The sequence below is a fragment of the Chelmon rostratus genome, chromosome 13 (assembly GCF_017976325.1).
Source record: "Chelmon rostratus isolate fCheRos1 chromosome 13, fCheRos1.pri, whole genome shotgun sequence".
NCBI classification, from domain to species: domain Eukaryota; kingdom Metazoa; phylum Chordata; class Actinopteri; order Chaetodontiformes; family Chaetodontidae; genus Chelmon; species Chelmon rostratus.
Genome location: NC_055670.1, coordinates 14,142,090 through 14,168,160, shown reverse-complemented (window position 1 = coordinate 14,168,160; position 26,071 = coordinate 14,142,090). Strand labels below are relative to the sequence as shown.

At 40.8% G+C, this 26,071-nt stretch overlaps 1 protein-coding gene across 2 annotated transcripts in view; it reads left to right on the top strand.

The window, feature by feature from the left end:
* The window catches only part of tanc1b (tetratricopeptide repeat, ankyrin repeat and coiled-coil containing 1b), a 104,611-nt gene that overhangs the window by 35,233 nt on the left and 43,307 nt on the right, over positions 1-26,071 (top strand). Inside the window, exons 4-6 of one of the 2 annotated variants that reach the window (XM_041950221.1) lie at positions 8,862-8,966; positions 22,888-23,021; positions 25,534-25,723. In XM_041950221.1, the coding sequence (XP_041806155.1) occupies positions 8,862-8,966; positions 22,888-23,021; positions 25,534-25,723 (429 nt within the window). Of the gene's footprint in view, positions 1-8,858; positions 8,967-22,887; positions 23,022-25,533; positions 25,724-26,071 lie in introns of both variants that reach the window. The other variant, XM_041950220.1, reaches the window with a different exon arrangement.

Genomic DNA, 26,071 nt, shown 5'->3' with positions numbered 1-26,071 from the left:
TCAGTGAGATTAGTTCATTTTGATTCACTCTAGATTTCAGGCAGGAAAAGCTGGAATTACTGTTACCATTTCAACACAGTCATGTGGTAAAGTTCACAGGGTGCTGGCCTTGGTGGCTGGCCCTACTAAAGACAGAGTCAGAATGTATAAATCCTCTAATAATTTAATCAGGCCAACATTATGAAAATCCACACTTGCTTGTATTCTTTGGGCTAAGAATAAATGCCATGCTTAAATGTGTAAGTGTTGTGATTTGATCTCGGCCCCTAATGAAGAGTGCTTGAGAGATATTCTTACCCATTTAGGATTTGACAGCAGGTTGTTGCATCATGCATACAGGCCTTTTATACCTGGCGTAACATGGGTCTTTGGTGATCTGATCACAAGTGTACAGCTCTAAGTGCGTCAGATCACACCTGGCATTAGAATGCATCCGCACGTGCTTCTCGAATGACCACTTGTGATTGGATCTCGACTTCTCCGCTTTATATGCAAATAAACACATACATCGTTCCATTTGCAGAGACCGAATACAATGTTGTTTTTAACCGGTGGCCCAACAATAATAGCCGACATTCTGGGACAAACAGAAACATTTTTTACACAAAGAGAAAAATAACATAAACAGCTTTTCACAAAGTTTAGAAAGTTTCTCGTAACACAACAACTCTGATTTTTTTTAATGTAGTCTGGGGTTCACAAACATCTGCTGCTTATCTTGGCAGATAAGAGAGCTCAAACATGTAATTTGCATTAGCATGAACCAAATGGAAATCAGACAGCTATTGTGTTTCATGTGTGGCCCAGGACACAATTTTGCTGAAGACACATTTTTAAAAACTATTTTCAGCATTATAGTAATGTATTTTCAGATAAAGCAATTGATTTTTCAAGGATTTATTTAGCTTGAGTAGTAAGATAATTTTCTCAGCCCTTAATAAAACACTTGAATATTTGGTTTTACTTAAATCCTGAAAATAGCAATGATCAGAAGTTCATCTGTAGTTCTTATTTTATACCACTTTTTTGCATACAGTGCTTGAGAATCATGAATACATTTTAGGGAAATTTGCTATAAGCTCATGTGCCTGTGTTATAATTTTTGCTAAGATTTTGTTTTACTCTGAAGTCACATTGAAAAATATTCGTAGGACATTTCCTGTTTACTAGTTTAGTTATTTACTGAAGTCATACTACCCTCATTTATTTATACAGTGCATCAAATCAATGCATTCTGTTACAGACCCATTTACTCTCCTTCCTATCCAGCCATCACTGATGTCTGTGAGGGGAAGTGGTTTGACAGATTCAGAAAACATTTTGCAGCTTGACTTCATTTCCAGACACATTAGATAATCTATCACAGTTTGGAAGGCTCCAATTTAGTGGTTTTTCTTTTCATGAAAGCTTCAGAGGGGGGACAACAGGGAAACATTGAGTTAATTAGGAGTGTGACGGATGCCTGAGCCGCAAAGTCCTGGTGGCGTTGAGTGCCACCGCTTTGATCAGCTAAGCCCAGAGCTTAACCATGAAACACAGCGCCCTGACATGTGTTGAACAGCACCTAGGCTTTATAGTCTTAATAGTTTACAGGCACCCTTAAGGCCCAAGGAGGGACATTTACTGCAGGAATGTTGCCTGAATGGACCCATCTTGCTACAACTCAGTGCAGGTCAAAGATCAAGTATTGAAAAACTTGAACCTCAAACTTGCGTGTGCAGAGTATAGTTCATGACACAGTAAATGAGGTTTTCAGGTCTTTTTTTACAGTTAGAAACTCCCCGTGCTCCGCCTCTGATCGTCTCCTGGGTATCTCCACAGTGACCTCCTCTGGTTGTTATAGGTTACTGTGCCATTGTGGGATTAAACGCATCTGTTGTCCTCAAGGTTGCACTGCTTCGTGAGTTGCATGTGTGTGAAGATGGCTCTTTCGCAGCTGTGCTGAATGAGTGCTTTACAAGAGTGGTGTATACAGAGGTGACCGTGGTGCTGCCACTGTATGTACATGAGATGTGTGACCTTTCTGTAGTCACATGACAAAACTGTTAGCACCGTGCTTTGCCTCCATGCCTGCCCGCGAGGGATCATAAAACAGCAATGCATATTAATTTACTGCCGTAATGGACAGTGTATCATTTTAATTGGTATATCTGCAATGAGGCCACAAGGAAATGGTCTCTGGTAGGCTATTGTGTGTACTGAAATAAGTTCAGTAGGTTTTATTTTGATGGAGGCTTTGGCTTTCAGTGATTCAGAGGCTGGTTCATTTATTGATCAACCAAGCAAGTCTGCAAATCACGACCAGAGAGCGCGGTTTACTATCTTGATAGGATCTCTCTTTTAATGGATCTGGAAAATGATTCTGTCATCCAGGCAGGGTGGAAGTCCTGTTCATGCTCTTTGATCTGGTAAAATCCTACTGTGTTTGGACACCTAGATCCAATAGGCCAACCTGAAAAGAATTCTATGACCCCACAGCTTTTGGCTTGCTAGAGCTAGTTGTGTGTCTGTGTTTCTGTGTGTGTGTGTGTGTGCACGTGTGTTTCTGTCTTTCTGTTTGTGTGTGGGTGTGTGGAGACAGATCAGGTGACGACTTTCGCTTAGAGCGGTCTGATGCTCTGAACTCTTCTCTGCTTATCGTCTCTTTATCTCTGTTTTGTGACAACAGGCCCACTGTTTACCCAGGGCACACTGTACGCTATACATTAAGGGTGGTTAGCTGTTTAAGCCACCGTGCGGTCCTAACAGTGTGCTTTTGTTGTTGTAGTTATTAAGCACTGTGGCCATTTTGCAAAAATGAGATTTTTTGTGGAGCAGGGCTTAAAGGATTCAGAGGATATTATCACTGCAGACCACATAAAACAACACAGAAGGTCATTCGGTAAAATGGATTTGTGCGTTTTCGTTAAGCCTCATATTTATAAACCATTCATTAACAGCATATACGAGTTCATGGACCGTTTCTGCTTAAACTGAAACCACTAAACAGATGTCATAAGGTTCAGAATGATATAATTCCTTTTAACTGTGTAAGTAATTTTGAGCAAACACATTTTTCCTCAGCAATGTTACTTTTTGTTGCCAAATTGTTGTTTTAAAATAATGGTAACACATTATATTAAGGTAAACGTGTTCATCTTTAACTAGTTGCTTATTAGCATGCATTTTAGTAGCATATTGGTTTTATTACTTATTATTAAGCCCTTTTTAATGCCTTTCTGGGGGTTAGGGTTATCAAGGGTTAGATCATTAAGATTGTAATTCATGTACATTAACTTCCATACATGCGACCAATGAGCAGTAATTAGGAGGTAATTGAGGGCAAAAGTTTAGTTAATGGCTTACTTATTGTAGAATGTGGTCATGCTGAATAAGACATTGATAAGTGCTTTATAATGACTAAAAAGAGCCATGCATACATGCTAATAAGTAACTAGTTAATGGGCAATATGTGTTCCTTATTATAAAGTGTTACTAAAATAATTCCTATTATCATACAATATTCATCCACTAGTGTTTTTTCAATGAATACAGTGTTCATCCACTAGTATTCTCCTTTTTTCTCCATTGCCAGATGAGTGCAATTTATTTTGCTGTTCTGTCAAGAGGATAGGAACTCTCTTCAAAGCCAGTTGTAGCCCCTTTGAGGTGAGCTCTCCTCAAGTCAACCCTGGTGTATTGACAGTAACCAGACAGCCCTGAGGGAACATTGATGCCTCTGTGAGAGCTGAGCCAGTAAAAGACCTTGCGATGCTGCAGGAACCCTTTGAAAGGTTCCTCTGATGAGCACCCGGTGAAAAGTTCTATCCAGTTCTCCACTTCACTGCACTTCACTACGCTCCAGCTTTGGCTCCTTATCACATGCAATCCCCCTTTTCATCTGTAATGGAATCCCAGTTCACCTACTGCCTAAGAGACCAGCGCTGAATATACAGTCATTGCTTCTTCAGTCAGTAGGATCAGGATGCTCACATGATACAGAGGTGCATCATACTAGATTGTAAATGGTTATGGGAAAGGAAAAATCTCAGCTTACTTTACATTGCTTGAGATATTCTAACCTCTTGAAAATGTATGACCATGTGCACAGTTGAGACTAATACATAATTCACACCAGCTTGCTAAACAGCATGTGTGAGATTTGTCATGACTATTAAACATGTAGTTTGAAAAAAAAAAAAAAGAATTACCAGTCTCTCACTGTGATATAGTGCAGAAATTGAACTGACCAGGAGAGGATAATGGCAATATGTTAGGCTGTGACTGGGGAATGACTCATATATTAGCATTCGTATTTTCAGTTCAGAAAGCACCATGCCTGTAATACTTTCTCATCTATTTTGCAACCATAATGGCGAAAAGATTAAAAGCTTGGTACAGCTATTAACAAGATCAATTAAATCTCATGCTCCCTGTGAGACGTTCATTGGATAACACTGGTAACTGAGTTTGACGTACAGCACTCAGAATATCAGTCTTTTCTTTTCTTTTTTTTTTGCCAGAATATATTATTTTTCACTTTTGAGTTGAAGAATGACATTTTGGAACATAAAGAGGGCTGTTGTGAGCCTGCTTTCATTCTTTTTGCTGCACAAAGGGGACACACTGTCTTATTGAAAAGTTGAAATGTGAAGAAGTCAGAGTCCATCTTGGGGAATGCTGGGAAAACTCCTTGATCACTTCCTAGCCGTGAACAATCCTCTCTTTCACTGGCATTGGCTGGACATTGTAAGTTGCTGGTCGCAGGTATTCGACTGTTTTGGTGTGTGTATGTGTCTGAGTTTGTCTGTATGTGTGCGCGTGTGTGTGTATGCTTGCTGATTGATAGCTCGCTGGTCATGGATTCCTGAATCTCACAGTGAATACTGGCGAGTAAAGAGCCCTCTGCAGTCACTGCTTGTCTGGATGCTTTTCCCCAGAGATAGTCTTTCCTCTCTTTTTCTACCTTAACCCTTCTCCCCCCTACCTTCTGTTTGCTTGCTTTTCTTTTCAGATATATAATGTGTACAAACACATTTTACGTATGTACTCACTGTGCATCTTTTCTCTGTCATCTATTCCTGCAGGCTCTTGCCTTACCTGTCACTCCCTTTTCTCCTTGATTTAATTTCTCTCTGTTAGCATCTGTTAGCTCTTCCATCTGTTTCAGCTACACATAATAAGCACTATTTTTTCTTTAAGTGGCTAGATCCTTTTGGAGCTATACTCAGTAATGGAAACCACTGAGTTGCAGCATGTGACAAGAAAAACTGCTACCTGACTGATAGTAGACTTTTGAGGATGGCACAACTTTAATGAGAACAACGCAATCCAGTAACAGGTTTTACACCATCATTTACATATAGTTCTTACATTAAACATCAAAGATACTAAGTGCGCATATTTTACAACGGGATAGTGAACTTCATCATAACTATCAATAGAAACACAAATACAGCAGAAAGATAATAAACATGAATAACAAGATAGAAGATAACAAACATGAATTCAATTTCTGTGTTGTTATGTTTTGATGTTGCAACCCCCAAAACTACCCTAAACCACCGCAGTCTCTTTCAACATGCTTTTGAAGCAGTCTTCTAGCATTTCGCTGCTCTAATGAGCCCTTGCCTGCTTTTTGGAGGATATCAGAATGAGACTTGTCCTCTCTGCATGGGGTATGTTCAGAATACTGAAGCTTAATGCATTTTAATTTGTTGCATCTGGCTCTGAGTTAGAATGTGCAGATGAGACCGAGACAGCTGAGCGATAATTCTCTGTAGAAAATCCTCACATTCTTCCTCCTCTTTATCATTTCCTCCATGGTTCTTTCTATCATTTTGGAAAATGAGAGTTTGATGATGGTCTTGCATATATTATTTAAAATCAGCGTGCATGTGAATATATTCACATTCATTTACATGAAAGTAGGGCTGAACAATATCCAAAAAAGCAATATTGCAATTATTTTGACAGATATTGAGAAAACGATATGAGTCATGATTTTTGTGGGAATTTTTGCATTTCATTTTCACTGAAAAAAACATGAAAATGATGATGGTGTGATTTTTGCAGGGGTCTGTACCAAACAGGCATGTTCCCTTATGTCTGGAGAATATGAAGGGGAAAGCATCTCTGTAGCACCACAATGCTTCATTTTCAATGCTATGTTCTGACACATTTTACCTTTATCAAAAAATTGCACCTCCTGCAATTTGAGTATTGCACTCAGCCATATTGCGATTTCGCTGATATTGTGATTAATTGTTCAGCTCTATGTGAAAGTGAAAGCCCATCTCTCTCTGTCGTTGTCCTTCAAGGGTCATATGTCCGACACTTCCATTTCTGCGACCTTTTCATGCCTGTTATAAACTGCAATTGCTTATTCGTCAGCGCTCCATCTAAAAGGGCAGAGCGGTAATGACACCCTGTTAAGTCTTGAGATGAGATTTGAATGGAAAAGAAACCCCTGTGTGCTTTGTCATGTGCTGATGCTCAGACATCAGAGGCTTGCTGAAGGACCTTTTTCCTATTCTTTGTATTAGTGGCCGTCAGATATGGCCTAAAAATTACCCTTGATAGCCAGCCACATGTTTGTTATTTCGTGCGTGGATCCTGTGTTCCTCGCAGCACTTTGTGTTAAGACGTATCTGAACTTAAGCATATGGTTTAAATTACTCGAACTATGCCCCCTGTTGTTTTTAAGTGAGATACACTCAAAGGAACATATTTGGCAGTGCTCTTTCAGTCCAAGATATTTACCTGAACCAAGCGTGTCTCACACACAGCCCTCTCTGTCTCTGGAGTCCCATTTTAATTGGAGCCGTGTGACTCCTGGGGAATAGGTTGTGCCTGACCATCCACAAATGAATGGAGGTTTTCACGACAGACTCTTTGGCTTTGTCTGCCAAATAACAGGCTGACTTGGATTGCTTTTGCAGATGCTTCACTGGATCAGTCCCCTGAAGGCTTAGACCTCATCTATGAAGACAAATTGGAAATCCAATATTTAGATTATAGCGGTTTTAAACGACACCATCATCACCTTCAAAACTATTTTTCATTACATATTACAACCACTGCTGCTCCTCTGACAGACAGCTGCATTTGATTTTGGGCTTTTATTTTGAGTTCTTTGACTTGTTCATCGCTTGCAAACACCCAGTTTATAAAGGCAGAAGCTCTTCTTGTGGATCAAAAGCATCGTTCCTCACTATGCATTTCAAGTCGCATATCCATAGATGGCACTGTGCATCAAGCTGACTTTGACTCTCATGCTTGGTTTGTTGCAATGACACTTCCAGATCATTTCCTCTCACATGGCTGCTGCTGTAACTCCCCCCTCCCCTTACCCCCACTCTAACCTACACTCTTAATATCTGCGGCCAAGATCGAAGCTGTGGTTTAAAATTTAGTTCCATCTGATTAAAAGGATTTTGGTTTCTTTTTTGTTGAGGTGGGAGTGACTGGTTATCAAATGTGGTAATAGGAAACGGCTATCTCTGCTCTCCCATCTAATCTTTATGTTATGACTGGGGTTACACATACAGTCATCTGATAACAGGAGTCTGGAGGAGGAGGAGGTTTGGATTGGGTTACAGTAGGTCAAGGTTGGAGTAGCATGGAGGAGTGGTGCAAGGGGAGGCATTCTGTTGCTTTTCTTTATGGATTTAGGAATCTAAATTATACAGTCACATCCTGTTTTCAGATAATTTTCTGCAGTTTCATTTTGCTTTTGTATCTGGACTTAATGTATTACTCTTTCACACAAGAAGTTATGGGGTTGAACTAGAGGACCTGGAAATGTGCACAACTAGTTGCTCTGGAGATGTTTGTGTCATGGCTTAATATTTAGTCTAGTGTCTTTGCTGGATCTCCTGCATGTATAAACAATTATATTGCCACTCTCAAGAAAGATTAGTAGGCTCACTCAAAGAACCTTAATTTGTGTCTGTTTAGGGCAGATTAAAAGGGCTGTTTTTGTAGAATATGTTATAGACAACAGGGGCAAATCTTTTTGCATGCACAGAGATGGAAAACTAGCAGTGTCTGTAGTCGGGTGAGTATGTCAGTGGTTTATTTTAAAGTTCGGCACAGTGAGCAAGCATTCTGTGTGGAGCTGTGGGGTTTTCTAATTCTGGCCCAGTGTGAGCAGAGGGAACAGAGCAGCCAGCTAACCTCGACTCCTCACCAAAGACAAAGACAGTCCTCAGAGGATTGTACCGCTGTCCCAGATACATCATCTGACTTGCACCAGGACACCTGGACCTTAATCTATCCATTTGTATCCTTGTGGGTGTGCTTTCATCGGACCGCTCACAGCTCATCATGCGGTAAAACTCCGTGCTTATGTGTGCTTGAACACTTATTTTTAAAGTTCACGAAGAGGCTAATTGTTGTGGTTTCCTGCTGTAGTGTACATTCCCTGAGCCGGCTAGCAGTGTTTTACTGGGACTCTCCAGCCATGCAGACAATATTCTGGGTTGTCAGACAGACCAGAGCTGCTATCAGCGCAGGGAGCTGTCTGAGAAAGTGTGTGTGTGTGTGTGTGTGTGTGTGTGTGTGTGTGTGTGTGTGTGTGTGTGTGTGTGTGTGTGTGTGTGTGTGTGTGTGTGTGTGTGTGTGTGTATGTGTGTGTGTGTGTGTGTGTGTGAGCTACGGAGCGCAGCCAAGCCTGTCCAACTAAGACACCACCGCCTCTCATCTCTAGTCCCATCTGGAACACGTTAATCCAGCGAGAACTCTCTCTCTCTCTCTCTCTCTCTGTTTCTCTCATTCTTTCCTCTTTTGCATTTCCCTCCCCACCTCTCTCTCTCTCTCTGTGTGTCTGACACACTCTCTCTGTCTCTCATTCTCCCTGTATCCTCGGTTCATGCTAGCAGGTCCAATCAGGAAGCCCAAGTATGTGGAGAGTCCTCGCATTCCTTCTGATGCCATCGTTTCAGCGCTGAGGAAGGTGGCCGACAACAAGGAGTCCTCACACAATGGTGAGTTTTGCTTTCTTTTGACTTGTGTGTGTCTGCTTTTGTTTTCGGTACAGATTAGAAACAGTTACACCTGAACTTGTCAGCTGGAAACTTTCCCCTCCTGCTGTGATCGGTCTTTATAGCTGTATGTGTGTTTTGTGTTACATATAATATCATTGTTGTGTCCATGGGGTCAGAGATAGGTCTCTGGGTCCATCATGTAAGTACCAGTGAGTCAGAGCTGGGTTTCTTCATGTAGCCTCTTATAAAAACACACAATAGTGCTGTGTTTATTTTTAAGTGTGTGTTTAGATTACAGAGGAGTCAGTTTTCCTCGGTGTGGGGATACACTGTCTGACCGGAGTGCTTGATTTGTTTCACGGGAATGTAATGAGGACAACACCTTAAATCTCACAGTAATTGGACACAATATGTGTGTTCTTGTGTTTCCATGTTCCTGTGAGGTGTGCCTTTAGTGTTATTGCTGCCTATTCTCTCCTGTTTTGGGCGTTGTGTGTTTGTACGTGTGTGGGTAATGTTCCGCTAAGTGCTCTGTTTTGATTTCCAGCAGAGCAGGGCAGGCTCAAATTCCTCCCATAGGCTTAAGTAGAGTTGTAGGATGCGTTATCTTTAGCAAAAGGCAACACAGAAAGTAGTGCCCTCTTTGTATATGGCTCAGATATGCAGACAGCAGTAACCCAGCGCAGCCCAGTCACTGTTGACTGTTGCATTCCAAGGCACGAGGGTGTGTCTGACATTCAGCTGGCACAGAGCAGTGTTTCGGCTCAGACCGGGCTACCGGCAGATAGCGGACGCCAGATAAATGTTATCTCATGACAGCTGGTGCTGTTGGCACTGTTACTAAGTTAATTTTATGAGCTGTATACACTAAAAAAGTTTTGAGATACCTGGTTTGAATTTTTGGAGCAGAAATGCAGAGGGAGAATCTATTGACTCTAAAATGGACATTTTTCATACCATACACATCTGTTTGTCTACAGTATTCAATGCCACTGTATTAGTCTTATTAAAAAGGTATAGAACACCTTCTGTTTGTATTCCTTTACACGTGAGTGTGACTGATAATACTGCTCCTACTTCAACAACTACTACTACTATTAATAATAATAAATGTGCAAGACCGTATACTGTGATACCGCCAAACAGTAATATTTTCTGAGATGGTAACCTTACTGTGAAAATCTCATACCAATACAATCTTAGTATAAATGCGAACCTACTACAGGCTGCAGGAACAACAACCCTCTCCCACTTCTTACCATCACTGAACACCTTGCTATTCCCCATGAATTTTCCCCCTCTGCAGCCCTCCTTTTGATGCACATATGCATAAATATACACATTCACTTGCCTGTGCTGTCTTCGAAGCAATCTTTCCTAAGCTTTCCCTGCTCTGTCTTGCTGCCCAACACAGAGAGAAGAAAAGTAATGCTCAAGGTGAATGTACATAATGTTAACAAAACTACTTGTGTTTACAGAACGGCTCTTGTTGATGGACCTTGTGCGCTCAGTGGTACCTCTCTCTAATTTCATTCTTTGCTAAAATTACTATTCAGGCGATATAGTCTGAAGCCTCCAAGCCTCCAGAGAATCTTTCTGCTACCACAAAATGTAGAGAACCATCCAACTGATTAGGCCTCAAACATGGAGAGAACACAAAAATATCAAGCTAAGATTATGAGTTAAATTTCGCTGCAGCAAAAAAACCCAGCAAAAGTTGGTCTCTCCTTGAACAGCTTGAGGGATTTACAGCATTTTTCACAGTTTATTTTGTAGCTTTGGTAGCGATTTGTACAGCTTCTCAACTATTGATTCAGCTCTCACAGAACTGGAAAAATGTCTGTCTTTAAGGTCAGACAGCTACTTACCTGTGGCCTTTACTGCTGCCATGCACAGTTATTCAATAAACATAAGCAGATCAGCCAGGAGAGACGATCTAGCTCCTTCTTTAGACAGCTGTGGTTAGCAGGTAAAAGAAGTTTACTGCTGAGAAATTACAGGAATGAGCCAACCTACTCGGATAATTATGTACAATTAAGCACTGTATAAATTCTAGACTAATGATGGCTAATTGTGATAGCCCAGCTGTAGTAGGATGAGGCCCCATGCAGCTGACAAGCTTTTGAGAACAGCTACACATGCTATGCTTCTCCTTTTCTTTCCCATGTGGATGAATTCAGACATTTGCATTTCATTTGCAGTAACACCATGCAGTTAGCGCTGGTGTCACTGAGTTTGGCGTAGACCTGCTATATCAACTGGATCCATTTAAATTAACTTGTGTCACACGTCACTTGTGACAAGGACATAGCCAGTGTTCTTTTGTCAATAAAGAGAGCAACTTTCAGCCTGTGTTGTCTCCAACTTCAGAGAGGGTAAACAATGTTGGCTTTTTTGCTAACTGAGACAGGACAAGATGGTTGTTTGACATTGCAGCTTTTGTAACAAGGTCAGCGTCAGCCTGGAATGTTGATACGGTGCCGAAAGATTCTGAGTCAGAAAATCCATTGGAAGTTTTGCAGCATGAGAACTGTGTGACATTTAGGCCCCAAAGAAAGTGAGTTCTTAGGAGTTGTAAAGGGGTTTTTTGTTGGGTGTTGTGCTGGTGGATGCCTCTTTGGGATGTCAGAAAACCATGCTTTACATCAATAGTCACATCTTGGCTGCAGCTTTTGAGGTATTTTAGACAGTGCATACCCTGGTTTGTTTCATATGGTGAATGTCATTTTAAAGACTTTTATGCAGTATAATTTTTTTTGTGTGGTTCTTTTTCATCTTCATATATGATTAAAGCTTGCATGTGGAGTTATACTGTATTCATTTGTTGCTGGACTGTCAGCTTTCCAGAGCTCTCTGTTGTGGACTCGCAGGATTTGACCTGCAGTGGAGTCATCTACACAGCTCTGTCTTTGAGGGAGGATAGAGTTTCTTGTGCATGTGTATTTTTATTTTGTCTGTGTCTGCAAGTACATTTATGTTTGTTTATGTGTGTCCGTGTTTGTGTGCACGAGTGCATTTGCAACAGGCAGCCAACAGTCCCCCCTGTCAAAATTGTTTCAGCTGTGGTCAGAGCTCTGTCTCTGTCAATCAAGAGTCAACCTTAGGTCCTGTCCTTTCCCACAATTATGTTCCTCTTTGTTACACCCCCCTCGATTACAGCTCCAGTAAGACCGGGCCCAAGCACTTAACACCTGTTTCTTCGTGTACTGATTATGTTGTCAAATGCTGCAAATATGGCCCAACTTATATTAAGTATTCCGTGAATTTACACCACTTAAATATGTCGGTGGTGTTGCTTTCACTCCTCTGTGTAACTATACTGTTAGTAATCTGACCTGTCATTGTTATTTCCTGTACAGTGTGTGTTACAAATTTGTTAACACCTTTGAGAGTCCCTGTCTTCCTTTGTGTTGTTCATCGCAGTCTATTATTGTTGAAGTTAAATTGGGACCTAACAGTGAAAACATTTCTAAAAGTAGGCACCTTTGGCTGTCAGTTGTGTCATTTTGGCACAATATAAGGCTAATAAAAAGCCCTAACATTGGCAGAATACAGAACTTTAACAGGTTCAGCTTTGTGTTGTCCAGTAGTGTATGTTTGCATGTCCTGATATGTAAAACGTGTCATCAATGAAAAGTAATCTGATACAAGGTCTCACAGCCACAGCTGGCGTCCTGACAGGCAGCATGCAAAGAATGTTTTTGCAAGTGTAGGAAACCGTGGTGTTACCGGTGTCTTGTTTTTACACTCATTTTGATTTACCAGTTTCTAAAACAGTACAGATGATGTTGGATTATTCATATTTTCTTGGTATTACACTGAGAATTAGAGACAGAGGGATGTGAAGAAATTGTTTTCCCTTTTTACAAACTAGCTATATTTTGTGCCACTCAGTGCTCAAGCCCAATTGTTTAATCAAGTCCCAATGTCAGCAGTTTATATAACCCATGATGATATTTACGCAGCCTTCACTCACCATCTACCATTTGGGAAAGCAGTGAGAAGAATGAGCTGTAATTTGTTCCTGGCTGTAACAGGGTGGTAGTTCTGCCCCTTTTCTATGGCATAGGTTCCACTTTTTAATCAGCAGCTAGAAGCTGAAACTTTGCGTGATGTCTGTCTCTTCCCTTGTTTAATGATGAAGCTTCATTAATCTGTGCTGCTCATCTCTGGAGGATCCTTACAGCACAGCCACTGTGCCTCGCTGCATGAAGACACTTTAGCTCTGTTGGTCAAATGGTTAATGAATTGCCATAAAAAACAAAAACAATAATAACAGCTAGAGTATGGTGTCAAACTGAGATGTCAGTCAAAAGTACGATTACTGTCACCTTGCCATCCCCACCCTCCAAATCTCATTTTACTTATTATCGACAGTCTCACCTCAGTATGCTGTAATGTCTCATTGGATGCTCCATCTGTGCTCGCAGCAAAGGACATTTGTGGTTCTAACACTGGAATGTGCAATAAGAGTGCTCAACAGGCTTTAGAGGCCCACGTCACCTAGTACCTCTGAACTCAAATGGGGAAGCAGGATGCATGTTCTCATCGAGGGTTCATTAAACAGGCTCCACTGTTGTGGTAATGAAACTCCAGCTGCTAATGAGCACCGGCTGGATTGTTTTCTCGGCAGGGAGAGAGCCAAGACAGCTCTGTGGAGCCGGTCTGTTCATGGGGTTCACCCTCCTCCACCACCCGTCTTCTGCTCCTCCTCCTTCCGTCTTCATTCTTCCTCATTTCACACCTGCTCATAAACTTCCTCAGGCCAGCAGATAACGATGTTGTTTTGGTTTTGCCTCCCTTTGCTGTACTGTTACTGGAATAATGAAAAGTGGTTCCAGCTACATCCCTGTTTTTTCATATCTTGAGGACAGTGTAAGATATAGATGACTAATCAGATAGTGTAAAGGGAGCTGTTTTACTTCATACCTGCCTTCCATCCGGAGAAACGCAGTCATTTTACCTTATGTGTACTGACAATGTAACTGCTGCCCTACTGCCACAGTTTTATTATCATGCCCACCACAGAATCAAAAATAATGTCACTTCCATTATGAAGTCATAAACTGATTCATAAGGTTGTGCTAAATGACATACAGGTTTAAGGCTAGTGTTGCTCTCACAGATCAAGTCATGAAGTCCATTCGGGTGGGACCAATTAATAAACTGGGTTAATCAAGATGAAAGTAGTTAATGAGAGCCATGAGAGCAATGTAGCAGATTGACAACACTCATTGTTTCTGGATAGTATTTTATCCACTGCAAAATTAGAGGAGGTGTGTTATAATAGACAACACTTTCCAAGCCTATTTTCCCTCTCATCAAATCATTAACATTGATGCAGCCTGTAGCCTTGGCAGAAAGCACACTTTTGTCGTAACTGTCCATTTACTGAGCTTGTATGGTCTGATTCTCCCAACGGCTTTGTCTCTGTATGTCAATGTAAAGGGTTGTTATCCATCAAGTTAAATAACAGCTTTTCAATTATACACTCCACAGAACTTTGCAGTGTTCATAAAATAAATGAAAGAAATTAAGGGGATAAATTACGTTTCCTTATGGATGACCAATGATAACTGAATGTGACTTTCCATATATGTTAGTTGTGTTGCACATTGGACCCTTTCTAGCTAATATAACTAGTCTGTCATCTAGTCACTGTAGTTTTGACTGGAAGCAGCACCAGATAATGAGGATTATTAGACCATTGCAGAGGTCTGCACAGGTCTTGTAATAGTGCTCCAGTGTTCCAGTGACACATTTCTGGAACATGACATCTCACCATTTTATTATATAGTGTTATTTGTTGTAATGAGGCAGCTGCATTCGATCCACCTCCAACCAGAGAGTTTGCCAGCCTCAATCACATACACACACATCGGTAGAGTCACACTACTAGACAAATGCCATTTCATTTTTTAAAAATGTTTTTAAAAGAGATCCTTTAAAGAGGAACACTAAAACTTTTTTTGCACTGAATACACAATCACATACAGTAGATTCTTCAGAATACAGTATGATGATAATACAGGGGATGTCTCCAAAAAAAGCTTTTCCTGCTCAAAATTAGCTTGGATTTGACAGTTCAGTTCAGCTGAATTCTGTGAATCCATGATGAGAAAGACTCTTGGGAGCTATTTTGTTTGTCAGGTGCTGTGGAAAATATTAGTGGCAGAACACAGGCTGACCATAGCCCCAGTTTGCACCTCTCACTCATGGTTACTGGTAGCGTTAAAACAATGTCATACATGAACAAGATTTATTCCTCCTCAGTGACTCTGCTATATTCACAGCTTAACAAGATATTTAGGGATGGCGAACAGTAACGTTAACTGTGACAAACAGCAGGTCCAAGGCTAAGTACTGACATCCCCATAGACCCGCGCCTGAACAGTGCCTGGTAGTAGAGATGCTGGCCCAGCTACAACACGGGTACCCACTCAGTAACTCTCTCAAATGGAGATAAATGTGCTTCCAGTGAGTGTCAATGCTTTGCCCAACTCCCTGTCTTTCCAACGGAGACACAGGGAGTCTGACAGTAGCTGCTCATGGCTGGTTAGCTCCGACTACCAGCTCTACATTGCTGTCCATGCTACATTGAGTCGTACTCAGGTTAGTCTCCACTGTGTCCTCTTACCTTTTTCTATAGGGTGTAGTTACCCTTTAAATTTGTCTGTTAAAGATTTTTTACCCAGAGGTACACTGAGTGGGACATTTTCATTTGAAAAATAAACTCCCTACTGCACAAAATATGCTATGGTGATACAAATGAATGATTTCAAACAGATCTTTGACATTTCTGTTCTGTAATTTCTTGTTCGTATACGCAGATACTGATATATCTCTGTGAGAGAGTGAGATAGAAAAGAAAATACACACACAGGCCCATAGATACAGTACATCTACAGTTTAAGTTTGTGTGTGACTAACCTGCTGTGCCTCAGGTAAATGATCTAATCTCTGAACGCCGCGAGGCAGGCCAGCCGGTCTGGCTTTTATTCAGCCCACTGTCAGGTTATCTTGGGAAACAGGTAAACACCTTGCAGTCAGAAGTGCTCCACTGCTGATAGCATTTTAAACCACTACACCATAGCTGCCCTTTTTCATACTTCCCCTTTTAGGAATGCGTGACAGCTTGAGAAGCTGATAAACCCCATAATGACCCCTCTGTCTTGGACTCTATCTTGACTTTTTTCTGATATGGTATGAATTGGAAAGTCATTTCCCCTTTGAATGAAGTTGTCAACTAAAATGAGATACACTAAGTTGGATCTTGACCTGGGGATAATCTATATGTTTCATTCCTGTCATCATGTGTCCCAGACTAAAGAAGCTGTTATGACAGAGGAATTAGAGAACATACGTGACAAAAGATTTATGTTGTGGCCTCAGTTTCTTCAGGTGTGCCATGCCACTTGCACATGTCATCTTATAATATTGTTCTAGTTGACATTCTTCTTCTCCATTCATTCATATTGGAATTGACATTATATAGCCTTAAAGATGCGAATGAGAATTTTATCTTAAAACATTCCAAAATTGACCAAAAATAGCTACAAATCAGAACAGAATGTGATGAAATAACAGCTCTGATGTTATGCCAAAGATTTTCACTTATGGTGTTGCAGAGATATCTACTAAAGTTAACATGCCCCACCCCTCATGTCTCGCAGTGCCACTTTGTATGCGAGTGGTGAGTTCACTACGTTCCACAAGCTGTCTTAGATTTTTCAGTCTCATAAATAAACAAAATAAACTCACAAAATGTCAAAGAAGGAAATATTCTTACACGTATTTTCGTTATTGAACAGAAAAATACAACCGCACACCTTCTGAATTTAAGTTTCTCTCTTTTACCAAACTCATACAAGCTTAGCTGCCTTGTTAAATTCAAACTCCACATGAATAAAATAAAACCCCCCAAAACCATGTTGGTTTCCACTGTTCAAGCAATCTCCAACTCTGGTTTGGTTAAAATAAACCCATATTCACTGAGTTAGATGTGAAAATCCCCACCAACTGTCATTAATAATAGTGATAATAAATAATAAACTTTATTTGTGTAGCACCTCTCATACAGGAATTGCAGCTCAAGGTGCTTTACAACAAAGAAATCACATGCCCCAAGTTTGCTTTACATAGAAAAGACAGAATGGACATAAAAACAGGGATACAAAATAATTGTAAAATAAGATGGAGAATAAAACCCACTTAATGATGATAGAATGAAGCATGACAATAAAAATAAAGGCCATGTAAAAACACAGAATAATATGCTAAAATATAGGTAAAAATAGATTGCATAAAATGCATAAAATATAGTAAAATACAACAGTTTAAGAGGAGTGTAGTTGTGTATAATCATGTGGCAAAGCACAAAAGTTTCAGACCTTTATGAGGAAGTCACAGATAGTTAAAAGCTAAAGTGAAGAGATAAGTTTTTAGCTTTCTTTTAAAAAATATTCAGCAAGCTGTTTGTGATTGTTGCTGGAAGCCTCCAATAAACCAGCAACGGATCACAGTGTTCTTCAAGGCACATAATAAACAAGGGAGTTAGCAATGTAGCTTGGGCCTAGTCCATTAAGGGCTTTGTATACAAGGAAGAGGACCTTAAAAGCAATTCTAGATGTTATAGGAAGCCAGTGCAAAGCAGCTAAAACTGGACCTCTGTCCTCTTGGTTCTGGTTCATAGCTGAGCTGCAGAGTTTTGAATAAGCTGAAGTCTCTCAGTTTTCTTTTCAGGAGGCCAGTAAGTAGTGCGTTACAGTAATTGAGTTGGCTTGAAATAAAGACATGATAATATGTTAAAGAGCAATGAATTGGCTGGTCCCAGGGTTAATAAGTTAGCTCTACTGGACAACTGTCCTGTTGTGTGATGAGTCGCACACTCCAAATCCATTCACAAGTGGTCGGCAAGCTAAAGCCAAATAACTGTAATGAATAAACATGTGGTACAACCATAAGCTTAACACAGATTTCTCCACATGCTGCATGCCCTATGTTTTTATTCAGAAGTACAGGAACTCAAAATGTTGCGCCCTATTTTTGTCTGCTTCTTTTCTTTCCTACCTATATGGTGTTTCTCTGCACCAAGTGGAGGGCATAAACATCTCACAGTGTATGATTTTAGATAGTTTAGTCTTCACAACTCCATAATATTTGCATCTTTAGAGCTGAAAGCCATGCCACGCCATGCCTTTGACAGACTCTCATAATGAAAAACAATCTGTCATTGTCTGTCTCTAATGTACGATCGCCATAAATGTGTGATGTGTAAGGTGCCTCTTTTAAAGACCTGGCACCAATTCCCATTATCGGTACCCGTCTACTAAAAGTTGATGGAGCATGCAATGTGTTGTGTATTTCAAATTGCTATTGACCCACAACTGGCACTAAACATAGATGATATCTGATTTCAGAATTGTTTGTGTGCTGTATTTGCATATGTGTACATGAACAGCATCTTTGGGACCTCCTTTCATATCTGACAGTAAAGATGTCAATAAAGAACCATGACATCGGCTGCTTGTATTCAAAACATTGTCAGAGCCAGCAGAAAACATATATGAAGGTTGCTACTTGAACATGTTCCTAGTTTTCCTGGATTGTGTTGTGAATGAGAATTATCCTTTTTTTGTGCTTTATAGAGCTATGTGAAGACTTAAAATGTTGTTGATTTTACCCTAATAATGTTGTTGGCATTCAGGCCTCAACACTATTTCTGCACCAGTGGTCTTAAAAGGCTCCTGTCCAGCACTTAAGTACACAAACAGGCTGACATTCCCTGTATAGAATTGATTTTCAATGTATGGTCTTTTTTACTGTGCAGTATTTACAATGGAGAAAAGGTGATGCAAGTACAGCACTCTGTGTGGGCTAGCATTCAATACTACATATGCAAAAGAATCAGTTTATTCAGTGTAAAACCTTAAGGCCTATTTGGTTATTGCTATGGTTACTTTCAGAATTATACAACATTTCAGTTTGTCAAAATTAAAAGAAAGTTGATGTTTTTTTGTAGAGGCGGTGCAGCTCTCCTGAAGTCAGTGCCAACATGAAGCACAAAGTAACATCAGCAACCAAGCAACCAAGTGGGCAGAAGTGTCAAAGGGTTAACATAAATATTCTGCACAGTTCAATCTCGAGATATGTGCTTGTCTGGCATTACTTGCAATACAAGTATCTTGTCTAACACATTTTGTTCTTGGCTGAAGGACGTAGGCACATGACTGACACATGCCAGGCCATAATGGCTGATTCTGTTCTGTTCAGAAGCCCGTGATAAATTGCTGCTGTGGTTTATTCTTCCTTTACAAAATTGCTCTGGTAGTTCAAGGCAAGTTCAAGAATCTTTGGTGCTCCTGATGTAGTTGTGAATTAGTTCTTGCCACGTGTGCAATCTGCTTGATGAGGCATGCTTTGTATGTCAGGATGAGAATTCAACTGCCTTTCAATGATAAGACAGCCAGACCTGGTGGTGAAATGAGGACTGGAATAACTGTAGGAGGAAGCTTACATGGTACACTGTAAGCTGCTGTAGTAAGTAGCTCAGGTGGCTGCTCTATTTACATTTGAAACATCCTTGAGCAGGACTAAGTGCGTTAGTTACAGGGATGGAGGGTCTATAATGTCCACATTATTTTCCATGTGTTGTTTCTGGTGTTTCATTCAGATGTAGAAATCTTGTTTGTTCTCCCGTTGCCAATGAGGGCAAACTAAGTTCCTCTTAGGGCTGTGCGATTGGATGAATATGCCGGGTATTGATGACTGGCCATTGGCGGTTGTTTGTTTGTTTTTGACTGTTATTTGAATGATTTTTGTCATTTTATTGCTAATTTAATGGTCTGCCTCTGAAGAATGAGTGAGGGCCGCTGCTTAGCAACAAACTCTCGTTTGAGCTAACCCTGTAGCTCAAAGAGGCAACAGCAGAGGGAGGCGGCGGGGAAAACAGCGTGTAGAGCCAGAATATTTTCACATCTTATTCTGTGAATTAAGGATTTATTTCAACCAAACCAGAGTTGGTGATTGTGGGAACAGTGGAACGACTAACCAAGACCGTTTTGGTGAGTTTTATTTTGTTTCAGTCAAGTTTGAACGATGTGCGTTTATTGTTTAATTCAGTCAAATAGGTATCACTGGTTGGAAGATTTTTGCTGAGTTTTAGCGTGGACAGTATTTTTTCCTCATTCTGTTTCTGAATGTAGCAGCACAACAATGACGGCAATAAGCCTTCCTCGATTACAGATTTTGGCTCACCTTCCATGCTAACCAATGTTCAGAGAAAGCTTCAGATGAATCTTAAGAATAGAAGGTGTCTTGCTACAACAAAGCAGAGAGATATGGTATGCGGTTCGCATTATGTAACAACTATGAAATGTAAAAATGTGGTGTGTCAGTGAGCTAATTTTACTGAATAAGGCATATTAAAATCCAAGATGGAATACAATAGCTTTCGTTTTCCATTTCGAGACTACTGCTCTGTAATAATGCCCTCATTGCTGGCAGTAGTGGCTGGTTTGACATCACATAGTATCCCTGATTACTATCCAACTGTTCCTTCATTATTGTAGCAGTATAACTTCCTCTGACCGGTGGCAGCACCAAGAGCAGTGTCAAAAAGAGGGACTCCCTGTGGACAAGTGACAAGATTTCTGTGCTCCACCTCTACCCTTAACATTCTTCCTGTTCCTTCCTCTTAATATTACTAAAATCCGCGTCTCTGTAAAGCTCGATTGTAGAAAAAACACGAAGATAAAAGTAAAAAATTGTTGTGTCTTTGCGCTATTTCCTTCATCACATTCACAGTATTCTTCCAGGTTAAGAACCTCCTACCAAGATACGAATTGGACTGCATATTACAAGTTAGTCCCCTCTTATTTCACTAGCACACTTTTCATTTATACTTTGACTTGGAAATTATATAAAATTACATAAAAATGCCTCAAAGGAAGAAGTTCAGGCTGCTCTCATACCTCCAATATGACAGGATCCAATTGAGGCTCCCCCAAATTCTACAAGGACCTCCAGAAAGTACATTAAGGACACAGCAGTAGTCAAACATGCTGTACCAAATTACAGCATACAGCAATTACAGGCTACAGACGGTGCAAAGCAGTTTGAGTAAGAAAAAACAAACATAGATTAAGGAGTGTTTTACAGACAGGTCAGTGTTCTGGACCCAGAAGAGATTAGTTAGTCCAAAAAGTCTGAAAAAAAAATCCAGTATTTTTGTTTTGTGTGTTTGTTTTTTCCTAATAAAGAGTGCCGAACAGTGTCAGTGCATCTGCAGGTTTACAGCATATATTTGCTTAATTTCATTAAAATTACCTGTCTGCCCTGGACCTTCAGATGGCACCTGTACGTTCAGCAATCCTCATTTAAAGATTTCTAGTTCCCATATAGATAAATACATCCAAAAAAAAGCCATATTTCACTGAGGATGAGGATGATTAAACATATATATGTTACATGTAAAATGGTATTTTCATGTGGAAACCTAGTGTATGGGGTATGATGAGGTCGGTTGAGACATTTTCGTATGATGACATCCAGTAAGATGTTATATACTTTCAGATTTCAGAACTATAAGTGCCCCCAGGTTTGCACTTAAAATAAGACACCGGCAGAGGAGATCAATTTTTAGCGTGTTCATGGCTGTCTTCAAAGTGGTGGGGGGTAACCCAACGCCTTTACACATTAAAGAGAGAAATGTTACAAGGCATATTTTGTTATGGAGAAGTAGATGGTGAGTCATGGAGGGATGGAGAGCAGTCTTTTTGATAATTTCTCTAAAGGTAGCCTTCCTTTTTTGTCATAAATTTTTCATTTTCACCACCACTTTTCACACATGTCCCTCTCTTCTCCAGTTTTGTCTTCTATGTTGACTGTTACGTGACCCAGTAATTTTACCAGATTGGACAATTATCCGACCTGGTAAAAGAATAGCGGTTATAATAATGTATTGACATTCACAATGATCAAGAACACATTGACGGTGTATATGTGTGTCTGGTGACTTGATTTTGACTTCACTGGGCTTGGCAGTACATTGTGCCATTGAACTTGTATTTATTTAATCAGATTTAGTTCCAACATTATTAACAGCTGTGGAAGAAAGAGGGCAACAGAGAAAATGAAGGAGAGAGGAAGGAAAGGTGCTGACAGAGAGCTGTATAATAAGCTTTTGTACAGTCTCCCCACTGCTGTCTCTCCCTCCATCTCTCTGTCTATCATATTGTTCATAAAAATACTCCTTTTCAGTTTCAGCACAGGTACATGTTGCACAAAGTGTCTTATTTGTCTACAGTGTTTGTTTTTTTTCAATATGCTAATGCGTAAACAGAAACTAGATTGCAAGTGGTCTCTGCCTTGTTGATGGCATCCCAACCTTGAAATTGCACTCTAAGTGAGTATTAAGGCTCGGAAAGACTGCAGACAGTTTAAGCTGTGTTGGTGAAAAACCAATGTCCACTCATTGATATTCAGAGGCTCTATGAGTGAGAGCTATGAACAACCAGAGAGCTCTGGAATTGGCACTCGAGGCGTGTTGCAGGACGTGCACATAGGCTCTGCTAACTGCTTTCTTAACAATGCTCGACATTCACATGTATTCAGCCACTTAGAACACCCTCACACACATGCACACACGCGCACACACACACACCATAGCCCCCACCACACTCACTCCCTCTCTGTCTCTCGCTCCCTTGCTCTTCTTTCCTCCCCTTCTCCGGGTCTGCACCACATCAGCAGCAGCTGGAGAGTGCAGCATAGCATTTCAGAGCAGAGCCGAGGAGGGCAGGGCAGGCAGAGTGGCCCTGTGTGGGCCATCCAGTGGAGAGAGGTAAACCTGCCCGCTAACGCTGAGCATTTCTCTCTCTCTCCCTCTCTATCTCCCGTCCTGTCTCTCCCTCTTCTCCAGAGCTGCAAGCAGAGAAACAGCCAAGCTCCTCCTCTCCTGCCACTCAGGAACTGATGACAAGGCTGGGCTTTTTACTAGGAGAAGGGATCCCGGGTACGGCACGCATACCTATGGACGACAAGAATGAAAAGAAGGTATTTTAATTTTCTCCCTCCCGTCCAACTGCCTCCCTCTTCCAACAGCAGCTGCTGCCACTGCTGCAGCACACAGATAGAGAGATAGAGGAGAGAGGGAAAGGATTAGAAGAGGAGGGAAGTTGTGACAGTGTAACAGAAGAATGGATTTTTTTGTTGCAGCTTGATTTATTTTTTTTCTCCTGTGCATTATCTTTGGATGGTGATTTAGGAGGGACCTCTGGGATTTATTTTTTTTGGCACAACAAACAACGGTAACTGTCACGCTGTTTTTAGATGTTAAAGATGTTCTAAAGAAAGAAACAGCATGTTTAAAATTAGTGGTTATATTCCAGTGCAAGCTCTCAGATGCGCTCTATGAGTCTCCCAGTAACTTGAGTGCTATTCCAGGGGCTCTTGAGTCTGTAACAAGAGTGTCTGAGCCCGGGTCCAGAAATAGAGTTATGTTAGGTCTGAGCCTCACTTTGTTTGGCTCTACTAATTAAGCTGGGGTTGTGCGAAGAGCCGAGCAAAGCCCAGCATGCTGCGCTTCCCTCATTCATCTCCTGTCTTGTACACGTTTTGACTCTGAACCGGCAGGAAAGTGAAAGAGACTTATAAAGTATTTTACGAACATCTCTTTAGCCGAGATGTAAAACAAGGCGACAAGCAGTATGGGAGTCTAATGGTTTTTACTTTGTGTTTGTGTGCATGTAGGTGCGTGTTTTCAGCTTAGCTTAACTAGGGAGGAGCATCTACCAGAAATTCTCTTTTCCTCCATACTGCTGTTTTACAACATGTTTTGTCTTTAACTCAGCATGTTGTTTTTTGTTCTGCCTGACAGTAAATTATTAGATTTCCTTCAGCTGTTTGGCTCTTGCTGTGGTCTGTTAGGTGGCATAAGCTCTGGGTAAATACTACTGGCATGCCGTCTGAAAAAAGAGGTGGGACGTAGAAACAGGAAATGTTGTGTAGTCAGTGTTCTCCAATTTATTAATGGTGCCTTAAGCCGTGCAGCATCCCTCCTTTTCCCTTGTTTGTGTTCTTTCAGCATGCTATTGTGCAAACATGTAGACAGTCAATACATCTCAGATAAGAGGTTACTCCCACCTCTGTCTCGAATTGGCTAAGCATTGATGAGTCGTTTTGTGAGATCATTCAGGCATTTGTTTTGAAGTACTGCAATAATGATTTATGTGATGAACTCAGTTACAATCACTATGTATGTACAGTATGTTCCATTTGGAGTAAAGAATTATCTTGAATGATGGTGCAGTAACAATATGCAGTATGTGAAAGAGGCTAAGAAACAGATTCAGGATGTTTGAGTTCAGGTATAATGTTAGAAACCATCTGCGATGGTTTGCTGAGATTTGAATTGGAGCAGTTTGTTTGAGACGAGACACAGCCTTGTAATAAGTGCTGTTTGAGAAGCAAACTGTGGGTGAAAGTCCTTCAGGCAGCAAAATATCTGCTATGAAGTTGTTGCACTGAGGATGAGGCTTGACTTAATATGTCCAAGGCTTGGAACATTTCTGTTTAGTTTCTTTTTGTCTGTAAAGATGGCACTGTGCCTGCTAAAGAACTCTCTGTGGTGAAAAAGAAATTGTGTTGAATTAAATGGACTCAATGTGAATGAATGATGTTGAGGGAGGAGGTGATTCAAAATTTAGTGAGTGACAATCAGACTCAATCTCTGTGGTGTGGAGCAGTTTGAAAGCCCTGGCTCTTCTTACAGTGGGGCAAGGATGACCTTCTTGAGCTACAGTACATTGTGTGCAATCAGAATACAGTTGAAGGAAAATGGGGAAACAAGACAAACCAGCTTTAATTTGGATTTCTACGGTTGCCAGTTAGCTCAAACAAGGATTCAGCTGCTGTATGGCTGTCAGACAGGCTTGATGGCAAGAGAAAGGTGTCTATTGTGTCACAACAAAGTAAAGACTTCTTCCCTGGTGGAATTCTCTTCAGGCTTATTTTAGTTCTTCAAGACATATGGGTGTGTAATTTTCAAGCCTTTCTCCATTTACAGCGCTTATGCCTTTCAGCTTTTGTGCCATGCTCACATGTGAAAGGCTTGTTTATTTGTGAGGGAATTTTTTTTGCACTGCTTTCACATTATTCAGGTCAAAGTGGTTCCTCTTAGTCTTCCTTGCTGATTCTGTATGCTTTCAAATAATTTAACTTTCAAAGAATGCCAGAATTAATAACAGCCACCGCAAAGGGGCAAAGTCTGTCTGATTCAGCAGCCTTCTTAACCTCCTACAGATTTTCATTTGATAGTCTCGTATAAAAGTGTGGTGAATGCCAGTGAACTCTGATCAAATGATTCTTTACAGTTTTCTCAATTCTCCTTCCAAATAAGGTTGGAAAATCATTTCTTGTATTTATTGCTGCTCATGCTGAAAAAATGTGAAGGTGTTGCCAGCTGCCAGTTTATATTGAGTTGACTTCATACCTCATTGTCACGTTTGATTAGTAGAGCACATTCTTGGTGTAACCGAACCCTTTTCTCTATCTGCCCTCTCCCCAGTGCTCTGTGACTAGCCAGGGTATCAGTCCCTGCTCTACACTGACCAGCAGCACGGCGTCCCCCAGCACTGACAGCCCATGTTCAACACTCAACAGCACAACCAGTCGCCCCCCTCTCAGCCGCTCCAGCCCCTGTGGGACCATCACAAGCCCCAGCTCCACACTTGAGAGCAAGGACAGTGGGATCATAGGTGAGAAATAGCCAGCGTCTTCATCGTACCTAAATAGCAGCTTTTATGGTCAAAAAAAAGAAAAAAAAGAATTAACTAATTAAGCATGAGACAGCACTCTCTCCAGCACTTGCCATGACATGTTAAGGATAGGAAAATCAGCCACATTAAAACCACATTCATCTGGGGATAGGATGACTGTGTGAATGAGCTCCAGCTACACTGTATACATCGCTAACAATTTATTGATGAATAGAAAATTTGTTTCAAAATAGAAAGCATAACACACTGTGCCTGTTCATAACATGAGGTGGCAAGGGTCCTCAATTCTTCCAAGCACGCACTTTCAAACGAAAAAACATATTTAAG